Source organism: Nilaparvata lugens, chromosome 3 (assembly GCF_014356525.2).
Source record: "Nilaparvata lugens isolate BPH chromosome 3, ASM1435652v1, whole genome shotgun sequence".
NCBI lineage: Eukaryota > Metazoa > Arthropoda > Insecta > Hemiptera > Delphacidae > Nilaparvata > Nilaparvata lugens.
The window spans coordinates 1,453,108-1,473,096 of record NC_052506.1 but is presented as its reverse complement, the minus strand read 5'-3'; the positions used below and the strand labels follow the sequence as shown (position 1 = coordinate 1,473,096).

Below are 19,989 nucleotides of genomic sequence, written 5' to 3'. Positions count from 1 at the left end.
ATTATCAGCTGCTTTTCCAGGGATGAATAATAATTATCCTTTTAATGTCCTTCAGCGAATTTTCCCAGGGATGAGACCTAGTGCAATCGAATTTTTATATTATAAACCCAATATGTTCTGAATTTTGTGTGAATCGTTAAAGCCGTTTTTGAGATCCAGTGAAATACAAACATAAATATCTAAACATAATATAAACAGAAATTGTTCGTTTAATAGTATAGGATGACAGATTCTTAATACATTTTTTTCTCTAATCAGTTTATTAGGGATTGCTGAACTATAGGGACACTGTTTGGCCTTCACTGGCCTTCGTTGGCCTCCGCTCGGGAAAAAATCGGTGCGATGGTCAACAGGCAAACCACCCATCCACACTCTGGCCCTTTAATTAGACTATTATTTTATTTTATTATTATCCTAATTGAATACTAGGCATTCTAATTTATAGATAGCAACATTTTCATCTTCGTTTAGAAATTCCTTATAATTTCTAATTTCTTGTTTGATTTTTTTAGGCGAAAAAGCTGGAGAAAAACTGCCATAACACCACTGTTCATGCGCTTGTATTGAAAGAGGAAGCAGATGTGCTGTTGTCTGAGATAAACGGACTTGAAAATGAAAGCAAAGGTGAGTAGAACCAGAAAGTTTTAAGATGTCTTTAGGATGAAATCGTGCCTAATTTGCGAATAGATTAATTACCTCTCGGTCAATATCAAGAGCAACCAAGTTACAGGACACTGATGTGACCGATAATCATATACGGCTCAAAAAAGGCAATTTAACAACAGTTGATGCCTCTAAACTATAGAGAAAAGATAGTTGAATAAAAACAAACACATTTTGTCAAATTCTAAACAGTTTTATTCGGTACATGACCGTAGTTTCGTGACCACAACGGTCACATTTTCAAGTCAGTCAACTTGAAAATGTGACCGATGTGGTCACGAAACCATGGTCGTGTACTGAATAAAACTGTGTAGAACTTGACAACATATGTGTGTTTTTATTCAATTATGGACCGGTTCTACAATATTGACGATGACTCAGTCGAATTTTTGAGAAAAGATAGCATGAGTAGGTATCCCATGGTATAGGTCGTTTATGTTCCAAATTTTAAACCGATTACTGTCGACTACTGTTTTGTTGGGGTGAGAGTAGTGTAAGAACGGCACAGTATGAGAGACTACCAGTGTCACACGACTACTGTGTCAGTACTGTGTCTATACCAGTGTCACATCGACTACTGTTTTGTTGGGGTGAGAGTAGTGTAAGAACGGCACAGTATGAGAGACTACCAGCGTCACAAAGCTTCACGAAATATAACTACTAGGTCTTGAGTTAACAGTGAAATTTGGAACATAAACGACCTATACCATGAGAATCTTCTTATGCTATCTTTTCTCCATGTCTAAACTGAGATCTTTCGAGAGGAAGATTATTAGGCGCATATATTGATTACAATAGAGTCAGTCGAATGATGTTATAAATGAAATTCTAAAGGGTGAGGATGTGGTAGTTTCATCAAGTCATAAAGACTTCGCTGGGCTGGTCATGTTGAGAGAATGTCAGATCATCAAATGCCAAAAGCAATTTATAAGGCCAAGATGGCAGAAGATGACAGGGGAGACCACGCACCCGATGGAGGATAAAGTGGAGGATGGTCTCCGGAGGACAGGAGACGAAAGACATGTGACCGGTGTTGTGTGGAGGGCTCTTGTGCGAGAGGCTGAAGCTCACTTCAAACTGTCATGCCAGGAGAAGTAGAAGAAATATCTTTAGATATTACATAGATATCTTTAGATCTGCATGCTATCAACAAAGGCAGATCTTTGAATATTCTAGAGGCTTTAGAAATAACAAGAGTAATTAAGGAAAATTCCCAGTATAGTTTAGGATGACAGATTCTTAATACATTTTTTTCTCTAATCAGTTTACTAGGAGTTGCTGAACTATAGGGACACTGTCTGGCCTTCATTGGCCTTCACTGGCCTTCGTTGGCCTCCGCTCGGGAAAAAATCGGTGTGATGGTCAACAGGCAAACCACCCATCCACACTCTGGCCCTTTAATTAGACTATAATTGAATACTAGACATTCTAATTTATAGATAGCAACATTTTCATCTTCGTTTAGAAATTCCTTATAATTTCTAATTTCTTGTTTGATTTTTTAGGCGAAAAAGCTGGAGAAGAACTGCCATAACACCACTGTTCATGCGCTGGTATTGAAAGAGGAAGCAGATGTGCTATTGTCTGAGATAAACGGACTTGAAAATGAAAGCAAAGGTGAGTAGAACCAGAAAGTTTTAAGATGTCTTTAGGATGAAATCGTGCCTAATTTGCGAATAGATTAATTACCTCTCGGTCAATATCAAGAGCAACCAAGTTACAGGACACTGATGGGACCGATTATCATATACGGCTCAAAAAAGGCAATTTAACAGCAGTTGATGCCTCTAAACTATAGAGAAAAGATAGTTGAATAAAAACAAACACATTTTGTCAAATTCTAAACAGTTTTATTCGGTACATGACCGTAGTTTCGTGACCACAACGGTCACATTTTCAAGTCAGTCAACTTGAAAATGTGACCGATGTGGTCACGAAACCATGGTCGTGTACTGAATAAAACTGTGTAGAACTTGACAACATATGTGTGTTTTTATTCAATTATGGACCGGTTCTACAATATTGACGATGACTCAGTCGAATTTTTGAGAAAAGATAGCATGAGTAGGTATCCCATGGTATAGGTCGTTTATGTTCCAAATTTTAAACCGATTACTGTCGACTACTGTTTTGTTGGGGTGAGAGTAGTGTAAGAACGGCACAGTATGAGAGACTACCAGTGTCACACGACTACTGTGTCAGTACTGTGTCTGTACCAGTGTCACATCGACTACTGTTTTGTTGGGGTGAGAGTAGTGTAAGAACGGCACAGTATGAGAGACTACCAGCGTCACAAAGCTTCACGAAATATAACTACTAGGTCTTGAGTTAACAGTGAAATTTGGAACATAAACGACCTATACCATGAGAATCTTCTTATGCTATCTTTTCTCCATGTCTAAACTGAGATCTTTCGAGAGGAAGATTATTAGGCGCATATATGGATTACAATAGAGTCAGTCGAATGATGTTATAAATGAAATTCTAAAGGGTGAGGATGTGGTAGTTTCATCAAGTCATAAAGACTTCGCTGGGCTGGTCATGTTGAGAGAATGTCAGATCATCAAATGCCAAAAGCAATTTATAAGGCCAAGATGGCAGAAGATGACAGGGGAGACCACGCACCCAATGGAGGATAAAGTGGAGGATGGTCTCCGGAGGACAGGAGACGAAAGACATGTGACCGGTGTTGTGTGGAGGGCTCTTGTGCGAGAGGCTGAAGCTCACTTCAAACTGTCATGCCAGGAGAAGTAGAAGAAATATCTTTAGATATTACATAGATATCTTTAGATCTGCATGCTATCAACAAAGGCAGATCTTTGAATATTCTAGAGGCTTTAGAAATAACAAGAGTAATTAAGGAAAATTCCCAGTATAGTTTAAATGACCAGATTCATTTTAACCAATACAACACTACGAATTTAGTTTTATCATAAAATTGTAAGCATTCATTAGTCAATAGTTTTTCCATTTACATGTTTGTTTTATTATCTTTCACACTTGTTTTCTTGGTTCTTATTTTGTACTGAGAGTAAATTATGTTATTGTGGCGATTTTGTTGCTTAAGCCGCCATTTTGTCACACTGTTGAGTGGGAGGAGACTGTCTAACGCCAATGGCAGGCGTTAATGCCCTTGACCAATAGCAGTACTCGCCTACTAGTATAAATTCTGCTGCTCTTGTATTTAGTTTTAGTTTATCAGAGATTGACAATGGTTTCGTGAACTCACCGGTCACATTTTCAAGTCAGTCAACTTGAAAATGTGACCGATGTGGTCACGAAACCATGGTCACTACTGAATATTATTATAATATTATTCAATATTATAATATTATAATATTATTCACTACTGAATAAAACTGTGTAGAATTTGACAACATCTGTGTGTTTTTATTCAATTATGGAACGGTTCTACAATATTGACGATGACTCAGTCGAGTTTTTGAGAAAAGATAGCATAAGTAGGTATCTCATGGTATAGGTCGTTTATGTTCCAAATTTTAAACCGATTACTGTCGACTACTGTTTTGTTGGGGTGAGAGTAGTGTAAGAACGGCACAGTATGAGAGACTACCAGTGTCACACGACTACTGTGTCAGTACTGTGTCTGTACCAGTGTCACATCGACTACTGTTTTGTTGGGGTGAGAGTAGTGTAAGAACGGCACAGTATGAGAGACTACCAGCGTCACAAAGCTTCACGAAATATAACTACTAGGTCTTGAGTTAACAGTGAAATTTGGAACATAAACGACCTATACCATGAGAATCTTCTTATGCTATCTTTTCTCCATGTCTAAACTGAGATCTTTCGAGAGGAAGATTATTAGGCGCATATATGGATTACAATAGAGTATGTAATAGACGGTCGAATGATGTTATAAATGAAATTCTAAAGGGTGAGGATGTGGTAGTTTCATCAAGTCATAAAGACTTCGCTGGGCTGGTCATGTTGAGAGAATGTCAGATCATCAAATGCCAAAAGCAATTTATAAGGCCAAGATGGCAGAAGATGACAGGGGAGACCACGCACCCGATGGAGGATAAAGTGGAGGATGGTCTCCGGAGGACAGGAGACGAAAGACATGTGACCGGTGTTGTGTGGAGGGCTCTTGTGCGAGAGGCTGAAGCTCACTTCAAACTGTCATGCCAGGAGAAGTAGAAGAAATATCTTTAGATATTACATAGATATCTTTAGATCTGCATGCTATCAACAAAGGCAGATCTTTGAATATTCTAGAGGCTTTAGAAATAACAAGAGTAATTAAGGAAAATTCCCAGTATAGTTTAAATGACCAGATTCATTTTAACCAATACAACACTACGAATTTAGTTTTATCATAAAATTGTAAGCATTCATTAGTCAATAGTTTTTCCATTTACATGTTTGTTTTATTATCTTTCACACTTGTTTTCTTGGTTCTTATTTTGTACTGAGAGTAAATTATGTTATTGTGGCGATTTTGTTGCTTAAGCCGCCATTTTGTCACACTGTTGAGTGGGAGGAGACTGTCTAACGCCAATGGCAGGCGTTAATGCCCTTGACCAATAGCAGTACTCGCCTACTAGTATAAATTCTGCTGCTCTTGTATTTAGTTTTAGTTTATCAGAGATTGACAATGGTGTAATAACCGAAACTGGTCTTTCTAAGTATCAATAAATCTGTGGTTTTTTACAATTTCTTAGTCTTTTTCATTCAATCTTCAGATATATCTTATAAGATAAGACGATATTTCACAAGAATCCAACATTTTATCAGTAGTAAATATAATAGGAAACTGGTAATTGAAATTCCTACCTGGATAGTTTCAAACAAATAGATTCTAGTTTATGCTGCTTTTATCAAGAGAAATTTCTTCCTAGCTTCTTCTCCTAATTTCTTCCTGTTGATGCGTTTTATTTTGTTATTCTCTTTTAATTTTGACAATTTTTGTTCAGGAATTGTTTCTCGGCTGCAAAGCTACGGCCTGAGCGAGAATCAGCTGGTGAGTGTAGTGGCTGCACTGAAGGAGGCAAGACAACATCTGGCCAGGATAAGGGACACTGACCTTGAACCGAACAACGAGCTCACCATGCGGGTGCTAACGTTAGTTAAACTAATTTTAATTCCAGTTAATATTCTATTCAAATAAGTTAGTTAATGGATGTTAGTTATTAGTATAATAGTGATTTATTTATTCATTCATAGACAATAGATACAATCCAGGTGTAAACAACAAACATTCGTCCAAAACTGCTTTCAAAATTAATTCAAAATAAACAGTCCAGGGTTATGTTATTTAATTCAGTTCTATTCTATAGTGAGGTCCACGTTAAGGTGCGTACAGATATACGCGCCGCGAACATGAGCAATTCACTTTTAATCAGCTGACTATATCTGTATTTTTACAGAAACGGTAAGATACAGCACGGTATTTAGATAAAAACGGTAGAGGTCATGAAGTGTGTGCGCAGTGCCCAGCCAGCTTGATTGCGTCATCGCCACCTACCGAGGTTTTCAACACCTATTGGCAATTTATGAAACTTATTTGTTAAAAACAGATGATTGGATATAAAATGACGTCAGCCACACCGGAAATTTAGCACAAACATGCGCGTGACACCTACCGTCTTCTTCTATATACCGTGAGATACAGATATAAAAAGCTTGGCATCAGCTGATTAAAAGTGAATTGCTCATGTTCGCGGCGCGTATATCTGTACGCACCTTAATAATGGCAGTGGAGAAAGATAGGAGAACAGCATTTGACCAGGATAAGGGATACTGGTCTTAAATCTTACAAGGAGCTTAACATGTGGGTGCTAACGTCAGTATGTTTAATTCAAGTTAAATATTTTATTTAGTTGGTTGTTAGCTGTTGGTTATTATAGTTAGTGATTTTTCATTCAGTAAAATGAAATGAAAAAATTCTTTATTAGGCGGAGTTAGGACTTTTAAGTCCTCTCTACCACTCAACCTTCAGTAACTTCCTAGAGAAAACACAGCTTAAGAAGATATCCCATGATAGTTTGTCTTCCAAATATCAAACCGATATTAATTTGGCTAACTCAAGCCGATTACTGTCGAACAATTAACGATCTGGCCGCACCGATCACAGGGCATTTGGCGGGGATGATCAGCTGTTCAGCTCTGTGAAAGTCGCTCCCCTACCGCTTGTCTGTGTCTCATGATATGTCATCGGAGGTTGAACAAAATTAACCTCTTAATTATTAAACGAGAATTCAAAGGTATTATTTATCGATTAGTGTTTGAATAAATGCAATTTTCATCTGTACCCTCGTACTATTTCTCTTGAACAGAATGAGGCTTTTGTACTGATAATCGAATGGTGGATAATTCCTGTTCTTCCAACTTTGGATAATATTATTAATGCTTTTTCAGGTATTGCAACGCCACTCTGAACGAACTGAAAGAGAAAATCGGAGACAAAGAGAGACTGAACAGCTTGAAGGATCGTCTCAACAAGCTGCTCGAGCAAATCGCCGATATGAAACTGATCGTCACTGGAGTTATGGGCAAATCTAACGAGGTAATCCCAATAATACAGTATCTAATATAGTGCTTGAGAGGATACAAGTCTAATAGGCTGCCTCTATAGTGAGACCCCCGTTATAATGCCAGTATTTGATCAACATTGGTTAAGGGATATTGCATTTTTTGTATATGACAGCCTCACTCAAAATCAATGTGTTATTGGAGGGCTTCATTAACAAAGTTTTTCATGCGTTTTGTATGTAATTTTAAAAAAAACTGTGAATAACAAATAGTGAGTAGGTTTTTGATTTTGTATTCAAATTTTTTAAATGAGTGCAATATTTCTAAAGTTTTTAATTTATTGTGATACATTCTGTGATTCATTTAGAGTATAAAATCAACCTTCAAAATTCAAAATTTCAAATCATCATTCCTGGACCGAAAATCAAGTGACGAAGCAGTGTGTGATTACATAACCTTATCTTTTGGACAACATTAACATTTTATCAAAATTTTTGGAGAGAAATAGTACAGGCTTAGCCTAGTTTTCCTTAATTGTCTTAATTGTATTATGATTATAGTATTTTATACAATAAATAAATAAAAAAATAAATAATTTATATTAAGGATTACTTTTTTAATGTTGCATTTCTCTATTATAGTCTTATTGAACATCTATCTTTCTCTTCAAAATTTTATTTTCTACAAGTTCTGTAAAAAAATATTCTGTGTTTATTGTACATTTAACATACTAAATCTGCTTCAAACCTCAAATGAACTTGTTTTTCGGGACCACATTTAGCGTATTTCGTCACATATCTTGAAAATTACTGTAGCTACAGGTCTGGAAACGGTTTTTTTTTTCAATTTTTCAGTTCATTTTACATAAATTACGCTAATTGTACATCTTAATTAACAGCCAACAAATACCCGTAGGGCTTAGTTTCGGCAGGGGAACTGAAATTCAGACGAAATCTTTCACTCTGTATAACTTGGTAACGAAGCATTTTCGGACCTATGTTAATTAGAACTTTTTTCTTCTTTTGATGTGAGGAATCACGCCCTGACTTATGTGCACCTTTTTTCAGAACACTCTGTAGAAGTCACTTGATTTTAAGGCTTTCTATACATTTGTTTGTATTTTCAGGTGATAAAGCTAAACGACAAGAACCGCCAGATTTATAAAAATGTGGGCAAAACAGTGGATCTTTCACTGGGTTTTGAGGAGGACGTTGCAAAGTTGATGAGAGAGAGTACCGACTTGAAAAATCTGGCGTCTGTGCTTCTGGGGGAGGCCGAGGATAATATTGAGGTAAAATAAAAATGCAAAAAAATGAATAATTATTCTATCTTTCATGTTTCCTGGACATGAGGAGATGGCATATCACAATACAACATTTTACCCAGTGCTAAGCACGGGTAACCTACTAATTTTTTAATAAAATTTGTTGATGAGTGAGTCAATATTGTTCTAAATAACTAAGAAGTCAAAGGTAGTAAATAATAAGAAGGTGAACAATTAAAAAGTCGAAGCTATGTTTCAGCAAATTATCTTTTAATATCGGGACACCGAGCTTCGCTCGTTATTTATTTATTGATAAACAGAGCACAATTCTTCAAAATGATTGAGGAAGGACAAACAGGCACAGCCCAAAACTGTTTCTTCCCCCAATTTTGATTTATACACTATAAATGGTCCAAAAAGTAGGCTATGTTTCATACACTTGAATTCAGGTCCAATTTTCAGTCAAAATATTTAAAAACAGAAAAGTTCTAATTTAGATTGTTTACAAACCAAATTGAATAACAAAATAACACTCACTAATCACTTAAAACTGTAAAACAATGATTAACTTTGAATATTATGATATACTCTAATAATTTACTGAATTTTATTACCGTTTTGGTCGAGTGAGAGTTTAAGAACGGCAAAGTATGAGAGACTACCAGCGTCACATAGCTCTATGAAAAAGAAATAATTGACTATCAGCAAAGAGAAAAGATAGCATAAGAAGATATTACATGGTATAGGTTGTTTATGTTACACATTTCAAAAAATAGCCACTAAGACCATCGGCTTGAAACAGTGATATTTAGAACATAAACGCCCTAAACCATGTCTTCTTATTCTAATTTTCCTCTATGGCCACGGTTACTACGCGGTCAATCTTATAAACGCATGGAGTAACATTCTACTTCATAGAGTAAAAAATATCATAATCTAATAACTAGAATGTGAAAAATTCATAGTTAATATCGGGGTACCGAGCTTCACTCGTTATTTATTTATTGATAAACAGAGCACAATTCTTCAAAATGATTGGGGAAGGACAAACAGGCTTAGCCCAAAACTGTTTCTTTCCCGAATTTTGATTTATACAATATAATTGGTCCAAAAAGTAGGTCATGTTTTATACACTTGAATTCAGGTCCAATTTTCAGTCAAAATATTTAAAAACAGAAATGTTCTAATTTATATTGTTTACAAACCAAATTGAATAACAAAATAACACTTACTAATCACTTAAAACTGTAAAATAATGATTAACTTTGAATATTATGATTTAATATTACTTTTAATATTATTATTTACTCTAATTTAGAGTGATAAACCATGTCATGTCAACAAATCAGATTATTTTGTAGAGCCTATTAAAATTTCTAGATAATATTTCTCGCGAGATACGGTAAGCTGTTTGAATGATTACACAGCTGATCTCCCACACAGGCACACGCATCTTCTGTTATCGACAGACGACGAAATCTGTTCTTCCAAGGATGCATTATCCTTTTAATGTCCTTCAGCGAGTTTTTCTAGAGATGAGACCTAGTGCAATCGAATCTTTATATTATACACCTACTAAGTTCTGAATTTCGTGAGAATCGTTAGAGCCATTTTCGAGATCCGGTGAAATAAAAACATATAAACAGAAATTGCTCGTTTAATAGTAGGCCTATAGGATTACAATCGAATTAAACTTTTTTGAAGTATGTTTTTTTTTCATTTGTCAACCCCATGAATTGGGTGATTTTATTTGATTGCACAATCCGAGTAAAACCTGTTGTTACAGATCAGATCAATAATTATTGTTTTCAATTCTTGATAATATTCATGACTAAATTGATCTATTTTCTCAGAGTATGACATGATATGAAAGTAGTTTGGGGAGTACTTTGATATATTTTTGGCACAAAAGGTTTCCAAATTTTGTGAATAAAATTCCAGTGAGTGGTGTTTGGAAGAATTTAAATATATTTTTTCTCGACAATGACATAAATAATGTGGAAACTTGTGGTGTATAATTTAAAGTAATATTCCAACGGTACTAGTTATTCTCTTTATTTGAACAATCAAGAAGCATTAATAAAATAAAATATTAATAAAATAAAATTTTTAGGCCCTTCGCAGATCGTCAGATGACCTTAAGGTGCTTACAAAGGCGGTGGAAGAGAGAGAGGGTATTCTATTCAACCTTAATCCAGCTTACAAGGAGAAATATGTGATTCCCGCTCAGACTCATGCCAACAATCTCATGGAGCAGGCACAGAAATATGCTGAGTAAGTGTTTTTGTATCCATATTTACGAGGTCTATAGATGGAAAATAAATGAGAATTTGCAACTTTTCATCATTTTCCAACTGTAGACTGGCTGGCCTATAAAAATAGCGCTGCTATCCAAATGTAAACGGAGGGGGTGTTTCTTCTCTTCTATAATATTTGCTAATGTTTACTGCTTTCAAATCATTTACCAGTATCTGAATCCTTGATTGGTTGGGAGCTTTTAGTGGATTCGTTCATTCAAATGCACAGATTATCTTCATTATTCGATTTTCATATATTCTAGCAACTATAGTAACTACAAGCCAGGATCTTCAATGAAAAAAACTTTCAAAATTCAACCTCAGGTTTATCGAACTCATTAACGAATTAATAGAAATCATGTCAAATTTTCAAACAGAGTTACTCAGTAACTGATTCAGAAAAAGAAGGAATATTCAATTTCAATCTATACATTTTGGGAACCTGCTAACTTGCTGCAACTGAATTCGGGCCTCGGTCATTCTATGTACTAAACTTTGAACTAAATAAAAACAACAGTTTGGCACTCACCATCTCAACAATCTCAAATTTTACTCTTGAGAACACTTAATCCAAAACTCAATAAATTTGGATTACTATAACTGATTCTATCAATTTTGGATTACTATACAAACTACAACAAAAGTACTGATAATTAAAACATTTTCAATTTGTCCCTGTTGATGGGCAACATACCCATTCAGAGGGGGACCGAGGCTCGCGCACCGTTACATGATTTTCACTTGCCAGCTGATTGATTATGAATAATTCTATAGTCTGATTGATCCTATCTTCATAGTAGATGATATATATAGTGATATCAGAGTATGGATGAATTCCTTCTCTTTTCATATTATCCTTGAAATGCAAAATTTCAATAAAAACCTTGTGTATACATCGACGCGCAGTTAAAAAAGGAATATTCCTGCCAAATCTCATCCAATTCTATCAACGCGTTTGGCCGTAATTGCATTACATACACACATTCATTCAGACAAAAGAAAATCAGAGTTAAAACACATACCTCACTACATTCAGTTAACTAGGAGTTTTATAATAATTATCAATCATTATATTATTAAATATTATATTAATAATTTATTCAATTATTCAGTACTAGCAGGTAGCCCGTGCTCCGCAAGGGTCTGTTTAAAGCACAAATAGCAGAGGCGAGACGTCCGGTCATCTCTGGATTCGCCGATGATCGGACAGAAATTGATATGTGTAATGTGTATATTATTCAATTGAAAATATTTAAAATAAATACAAAAAAGGTGAAGAAACCAAAAGAGAAACGTTTTTTTGCGAGCGCGCCGAGCTTGAATAAAGTAGACTAATGCATCATCAGTTCCATCCGTTCAATGTGCTTCTCAAAAATATGCGATTCCAGTAATGCTATTTAGCATTGGTTACCACCACTCTTCTGCATCATCACTCTCCCTCTCACCGTAAACGATGGTGGAGTAAACGGTCAAAGACATCGCTATTTTCTGCGATTCCACTGTTCCGCGCCAGTGTTGCGAACCGTTCGATAATTATTTTGTTTGATTTTTTTTATTTATAATTATTATTATTTCTTCTATGTTTGGTTTTGAAGCATTCTAAATTTGAAAATCTACTTTGTGAAAATAATATTAAGAACTGAAATATTAGTGAAGAGAACAACTACAACAAAACTTAACCTATTTCGGACTATGCATAACCTTATCTAAATTTGAGAGAGGAATAGCAAAAGGTTACCTTATTTTCCTCTCCCTGTAATTTTTGATGATGTACTTGTTGTATGAATCAATAAAGAACTTCATTTCAATTTATTTAATTAACTCTAATTATTGACGGCCAGTTTCCGAGCTTGAGATGTAGCCAAGTTATTGGACTTCTCAACTCTAGGATTTTGAATTGTAAGTTTATCTCATATTAGATGTCTTCCTGCTCGATGAATAATCGTTCAAAATAAAACATTAGGTATCTTCTAAGTAGTGAGAGGGGGTGCAGCTTTCATTCAAACTTTTAACTGTATTGTTCCTGGAGATGACTGAGCCAAAAAGTCACGCCTCGCCCCTGACAAATAGATTTAATTTAGTTTTATAGTACCATGCTAATATTGAAAGTTTCAACAACTGTAATTATTCACAGTAATAGAAAACCGATCACTCCGTATTAATGTGTGTTCTGTGTTGTGTTTGCAGACTGTTTGTGCCAACCCGTCAGGACGCTGACTTTGCACTGAAGGCGAGTGCTGCCTATGAGGACATTGTCAATGCACTGCAAAGCGCCAAGCAAGCTGCCACCAATGCGAGTGCTGCAGCTGATATAGCTCACGAACAGGTCAACTAAAACAACTCTATATTCTTCTCTTCTTCTTCTCCTTCTCCTTCTTCTTCTTCATTATCATCATCTTCTTCTTCTTCTTATTCTTCTTCTTCTTCTTCTTCTTCTTCTTCTCTTCTTCTTCTTCTTCTTCTTCTTCTTCTTCTTCTTCTTCTTCTTCTTCTTCTTCTTCTTCTTCTTCTTCTTCGGCGTGGAAGTGGCAAACAGTCATCGCCACACCATTTCAGTATAATTTTAGCCTTAGATTATTTTACCATTAGGGTCAAGTTACATGGAGCGTTTTCTCAGGTATTTCTCAAATGTATTTTCACTGCACTAGTTGGCATGGTAGGAAGCTCTCCGATTGGCTGATTATCAGCTGATTGGTTAAGCGTTTGAAAATCAGCTGATAATCAACCAATCAGAAGGCTTCGCTCTGCCGACTCGTCCGCCGCTAGTGGGAAAATGCCTGATAAACGCTTCATGTGGCTTGACCCTAATGGTACATTTTCGTTTATGCGTAATTTTCCGCAGTCGACGAGACTAGCATTGTTGACATTCATATTATCCAAATTTCAAGTGTGCTAAAACAGCTGATCAAATAACTTTTCATTATTTGTCTTTATTATTCAAGAATCAAACATTTCTAATAATATCAACATATTACCATTTGAAAGAGTATAAAAAAGTATAAGCTCATCCTGCCCCATTGAAACATAATTGATCATAATCTTTTAGGTTATGTGGACAAATTGAAATCCACCCAATGTGAGATTCTCTCCATGTCGTGGTAGATGACGGCATTTACGCACAAACGAAAACCGAGCTTTAGATTCGTCGTCTATAGATGGTTCAGTCACAAGGAAAAATCCAATGTAATGAGGACGTATAGTGAGGTCCACGTTATAATGGCAGTAGACAAAGATAGAAGAACAGCGTGGTCGATTCTCTGCCTTGCCACTGCCTTCTATGGAAAAAATAACTGATTATTTCAAAATAATCAATCATATTTTATTCCTCAAGAGAGTATATTTTCCAATGATTAAATAATGAATTATTGTAAGTTATATTTTTAGATATTTCTACATTGTAAGAAAGCGATCTGGCAACGTTGCGGAGGTAGAAAAGTATAGTGCTATCTGCTTTGTCGAATGATAGACAAAGATTGCAACACCAATGTTGATCAAATACTGTCATTAATATCGGAGGACTGAGCTTTGCTCTGGAGTGTAAAAGCATAGAAAATTTGTAAGGAAAGATTGAATTTATAGTTTATATTTATTTATTCATTTTCTCAGTCATTCAATTATTTTTACAATTATATGAGGAGGCACAACAGGCTTATGCCCAAAACTCTCCCTTTTCAATTTATACTACAGTCCAAATCAAAATCTAGGTTAAGCTACTATCACTCATCAAAATAACAATTTATTCACACTTTAAAAAACAAACACATCATCAATTACAAATAGATATACTATGGATTCGATTTATTTATCTTATTTATTTATAATTTTTACAAAGTAGCACTGATTGGAAGAGGAAAACTAAGGATAATCCTTGTACCATTTTTCTCCCAAATTTAGATAAAATTTTAAAAGTCCGAGATAGGGTTATGGTTTCACTTTATCATTTAGAATGATATACTATGTTTGCTACAATATTTGTTAATATACTATGTACTATTCTACACTAACAGCATCTAGTTACTATTTTGGACTTTCTGAAGTGAACATGCTTTCTAAAAAAAAGAGAAATGAACGAAAATGAGTTGCTGAATTTTTCTTCTCATGAGATCAGCTGGATGCACTCGTTCACTCTCTTCCATTACAGTATCGACAGACAACAAAATTTCCAGCTGTTTTTCCAAGGACGTATTTATCCTTTTAATGTCCTTCAGCGAGTTATCCCAGGGTTGAGACCTAGTGCAATTGTACTTTCATATCATAAAACTACTTTGTTCCAAATTTCGTAGAAATCGTTAGAGCCGTTTTCGAGATCCGTTGAACATAGAAACAAATAACAGATATATATTAGAATAGAGATATATACTAATATAATAACAGATATATACAGAACATATTGAACAAATAACCAGATATAAAAATATAAACAGATATACAGAAATTGCTCGCTTAATATAATAGGATTTATAAGATATATTTTGTAGATATTTCTACATTGTTCAAAAGCGATCTGGCAACGTTGCGGAGGTAGAAAAGGATAGTGCTATCTACTTTGTCGAATGATAGACAAGGATAGCAACACAAATGTTGATCAAATACTGTCCTTATAACTTGGATCTCACTATAATACAATACATGGTTGTTTTGCAGGCCTACCCTGGCATTGGAGGACGTGACTCGTTGCTAGACGACGCTAGCGCTACAGGTGTTCAATCACGGCAACTACTGGAGGACGCCAAACAGCAACTGGCACACACTTTCGCACTCCACAACCAGTTGCACACTCACAAGGCGGCTGTTGACTCGTTGAGGCGCAATGTGACTAGTGCCTCGCTCGATGATAACTCTGTGTTTCGCCAGTTGCAGAAGTTGAACTCTGATGAAGGTCAGTAGTAAGATAGAGAAAATATAGCATAAGAAGATGAAATGTTCAAGTTGAAATGATACTGTATCATATTGTGTGGATACTGTATCATGTGTGGTGATATTGTATCATTTTGTGTCAAAAAATTGAGAGAGAGATAGTGCAGGCTCAGCCTAGTTTTTTCCTCCAATGTCATAATTCACAGTAATAGAAAACCGATCACTCCGTATTAATGTGTGTTCTGTGTTGTGTTTGCAGACTGTTTGTGCCAACCCGTCAGGACGCTGACTTTGCACTGAAGGCGAGTGCTGCCTATGAGGACATTGTCAATGCACTGCAAAGCGCCAAGCAAGCTGCCACCAATGCGAGTGCTGCAGCTGATATAGCTCACGAACAGGTCAACTAAAACAACTCTATATTCTTCTCTTCTTCTTCTCCTTCTCCTTCTTCTTCTTCATTATCATCATCTTCTTCTTCTTCTTATTCTTCTTCTTCTTCTTCTTCTTCTTCTTCTCCTTCTCCTTCTTCTTCTTCATTATCATCATCTTCTTCTTCTTCTTCTTCTTCTTCTTCTTCTTCTTCTTCGGCGTGGAAGTGGCAAACAGTCATCGCCACACCATTTCAGTATAATTTTAGCCTTAGATTATTTTACCATTAGGGTCAAGTTACATGGAGCTTTTTTTCAGGTATTTCTCAAATGTATTTTCACTGCACTAGTTGGCATGGTAGGAAGCTCTCCGTTTGGCTGATAATCAGCTGATTGGTTAAGCGTTTGAAAATCAGCTGATAATCAACCAATCAGAAGGCTTCGCTCTGCCGACTCGTCCGCCGTCAGTGCAGAAATGCCTGATAAACGCTTCATGTGGCTTGACCCTAATGGTACATTTTCGTTTATGCGTAATTTTCCGCAGTCGACGACTAGCATTGTTGACATTCATATTATCCAAATTTCAAGTGTGCTAAAACAGCTGATCAAATAACTTTTCATTATTTGTCTTTATTATTCAAGAATCAAACATTTCTAATAATATCAACATATTACCATTTGAAAGAGTATAAAAAAGTATAAGCTCATCCTGCCCCATTGAAACATAATTGATCATAATCTTTTAGGTTATGTAGACAAATTGAAATCTACCCAATGTGAGATTCTCTCCCTGTCGTGGTAGATGACGGCATTTACGCACAAACGAAAACCGAGCTTTAGATTCGTCGTCTATAGATGGTTCAGTCACAAGGAAAAATCCAATGTAATGAGGACGTATAGTGAGGTCCACGTTATAATGGCAGTAGACAAAGATAGAAGAACAGCGTGGTCGATTCTCTGCCTTGCCACTGCCTTCTATGGAAAAATAACTGATTATTTCAAAATAATCAATCATATTTTATTCCTCAAGAGAGTATATTTTCCAATGATTAAATAATGAATTATTGTAAGTTATATTTTTAGATATTTCTACATTGTAAGAAAGCGATCTGGCAACGTTGCGGAGGTAGAAAAGTATAGTGCTATCTGCTTTGTCGGATGATAGACAAGGATTGCAACACCAATGTTGATCAAATACTGTCATTAATATCGGAGGACTGAGCTTTGCTCTGGAGTGTAAAAGCATAGAAAATTTGTAAGGAAAGATTGAATTCATAGTTTATATTTATTTATTCATTTTCTCAGTCATTCAATTATTTTTACAATTATATGAGGAGGCACAACAGGCTTATGCCCAAAACTCTCCCTTTTCAAATTTATACTACAGTCCAAATCAAAATCTAGGTTAAGCTACTATCACTCATCAAAATAACAATTTATTCACACTTTAAAAAACAAACACATCATCAATTACAAATAGATATACTATGGATTCGATTTATTTATCTTATTTATTTATAATTTTTACAAAGTAGCACTGATTGGAAGAGGAAAACTAAGGATAATCCTTGTACCATTTTTCTCCCAAATTTAGATAAAATTTTAAAAGTCCGAGATAGGGTTATGGTTTCATTTTATCATTTAGAATGATATACTATGTTTGCTACAATATTTGTTAATATACTATGTACTATTCTACACTAACAGCATCTAGTTACTATTTTGGACTTTCTGAAGTGAACATGCTTTCTAAAAAAAGAGAAATGAACGAAAATAAGTTGCTGAATTTTTCTTCTCGTGAGATCAGCTGGATGCACTCGTTCACTCTCTTCCATTACAGTATCGACAGACAACAAAACTTCCAGCTGTTTTTCCAAGTACGTATTTATCCTTTCAATGTCCTTCAGCGAGTTATCCCAGAGTTGAGACCTAGTGCAATTGAACTTTCATATCATAAAACTACTTTGTTCCAAATTTCATAGAAATCGTTAGAGCCGTTTTCGAGATCCGTTGAACATAGAAACAAATAACAGATATATATTAGAATAGAGATATATACTAATATAATAACAGATATATACAGAACATATTGAACAAATAACCAGATATAAAAATATAAACAGATATACAGAAATTGCTCGCTTAATATAATAGGATTTATAAGATATATTTTGTAGATATTTCTACATTGTTCAAAAGCGATCTGGCAACGTTGCGGAGGTAGAAAAGGATAGTGCTATCTACTTTGTCGAATGATAGACAAGGATGGCAACACAAATGTTGATCAAATATTGTCCTTATAACTTGGATCTCACTATAATACAATACATGGTTGTTTTGCAGGCCTACCCTGGCATTGGAGGACGTGACTCGTTGCTAGACGACGCTAGCGCTACAGGTGTTCAATCACGGCAACTACTGGAGGACGCCAAACAGCAGCTGGCACACACTTTCGCACTCCACAACCAGTTGCACACTCACAAGGCGGCTGTTGACTCGTTGAGGCGCAATGTGACTAGTGCCTCGCTCGATGATAACTCTGTGTTTCGCCAGTTGCAGAAGTTGAACTCTGATGAAGGTCAGTAGTAAGATAGAGAAAATATAGCATAAGAAGATATCCCATGGTGAAATGTTCAAGTTGAAATGATACTGTATCATATTGTGTGGATACTGTATCATGTGTGGTGATATTGTATCATTTTGTGTAAAAAAATTGAGAGATAGTGCAGGCTCAGCCTAGTTTTTCCTCCAATGTCATAATTGGCAGAGCGAAGTGAGGTCTAAGATTCAAGTCGACGGTTTTGCATTTCTCTTTATGTTTATATGTTTATATGTTTATATTTATGTTCCGCATTTACAGCGAAACGCAGCAATAGATTTCCATGAAATTTGACAGGTATGTTCCTTTTTGAATTTCGCGTCGACGTATACATGCGTTTTTTTTAAATTTTGCATTTTAAGGATGATACAAAAGGAAAAGGAGTCTCCTTTGAACGCCAATATTACCGTAAAAATCAGACTTTAGAATTATTCATCATAAATCAGCTGTCTAGTGGACTATAATACTACCCGTTCAAAAACATCGAACATCTTGAAAATGTATCTTTCCATCAACGTTGTAGACAGTTGCAGCCAGACCTGATAACAGCGCTCACACTCACATTCCGGTATGACACGTCACGGTACGATAGGGCTGAAAGCTCTATGTTTATCTAGGATTTTTTCTAGACATTTTAAATTGATAAATTATTTATTTATTTTTGAGAAAACATAACAACAGGTCAATGTAACTTACTGAGCGCGAGGTCTACTGCTCACTGAACTACTAGTTACGGTAATGACGTTTGAAGGAGACTCCTTTCCCTTTTGTATTATCCTTAAAATGCAAAATTTCAAAAAACCGTATATATACATCGACGCGAAATTCAAAGAGGAACATACCTGTCAAATTTCATGAAAATTTATTGCTGTGTTTCGCTGTAAATTCGGAACATAAAGAGAAATGCAAAACCATCGACTTGAATCTTAGACCTCACTTCGCTCGGTCAATTAACTATCATAAAAAGTATAAAGAGGAAGCTACTAATCTTCTCCTTACAAACAAGGATTAGACTATAGCCTGTTCGACTCACATCTAGCTAATTATTCAAATACACCTACCACGGTATTTAGATGAAAACGGTAGTGGTCATGAAATGTGTGCGCAGTGACCAACCAGTTAGATTGCGTCATCGCCACCAACCGACGTTTTCAACACCTATTGGCAATTTATGAAACTTATTTGCTGAAAACAGATGATTGGATATGAAATGACATCCGCTCCATCGGAAATTTAGCACAAACATGCGCGTGACATCTACCATCTTCTCCTATATATCTTGAAATCTACATTTCCTACTAGTAATTCTGTGAACAGTAGACCTCGCGCAGTAATAAACCGCAGCCTCCTCCTTATACTGTCCAACAGAGTGAATCCTGTCTGTGTGTCTTGTCGGCGAGATATCGGTATGAAAACGGCTAATGGCTGTTGGGGTTGGTGTATGCT

At 35.7% G+C, this 19,989-nt stretch overlaps 1 protein-coding gene across 1 annotated transcript in view; it reads left to right on the top strand.

Moving 5' to 3' along the window:
• Positions 1–19,989, top strand: part of LOC111060895 (laminin subunit alpha-2-like) — a gene marked incomplete in the record, with an annotated part of 262,801 nt that overhangs the window by 168,297 nt on the left and 74,515 nt on the right. Inside the window, 7 exon segments of the mRNA XM_039425289.1 lie at positions 2,169–2,280; positions 5,601–5,748; positions 7,045–7,192; positions 8,285–8,449; positions 10,536–10,696; positions 12,907–13,045; positions 15,364–15,598. Coding sequence (XP_039281223.1) covers positions 2,169–2,280; positions 5,601–5,748; positions 7,045–7,192; positions 8,285–8,449; positions 10,536–10,696; positions 12,907–13,045; positions 15,364–15,598 — 1,108 coding nt within the window.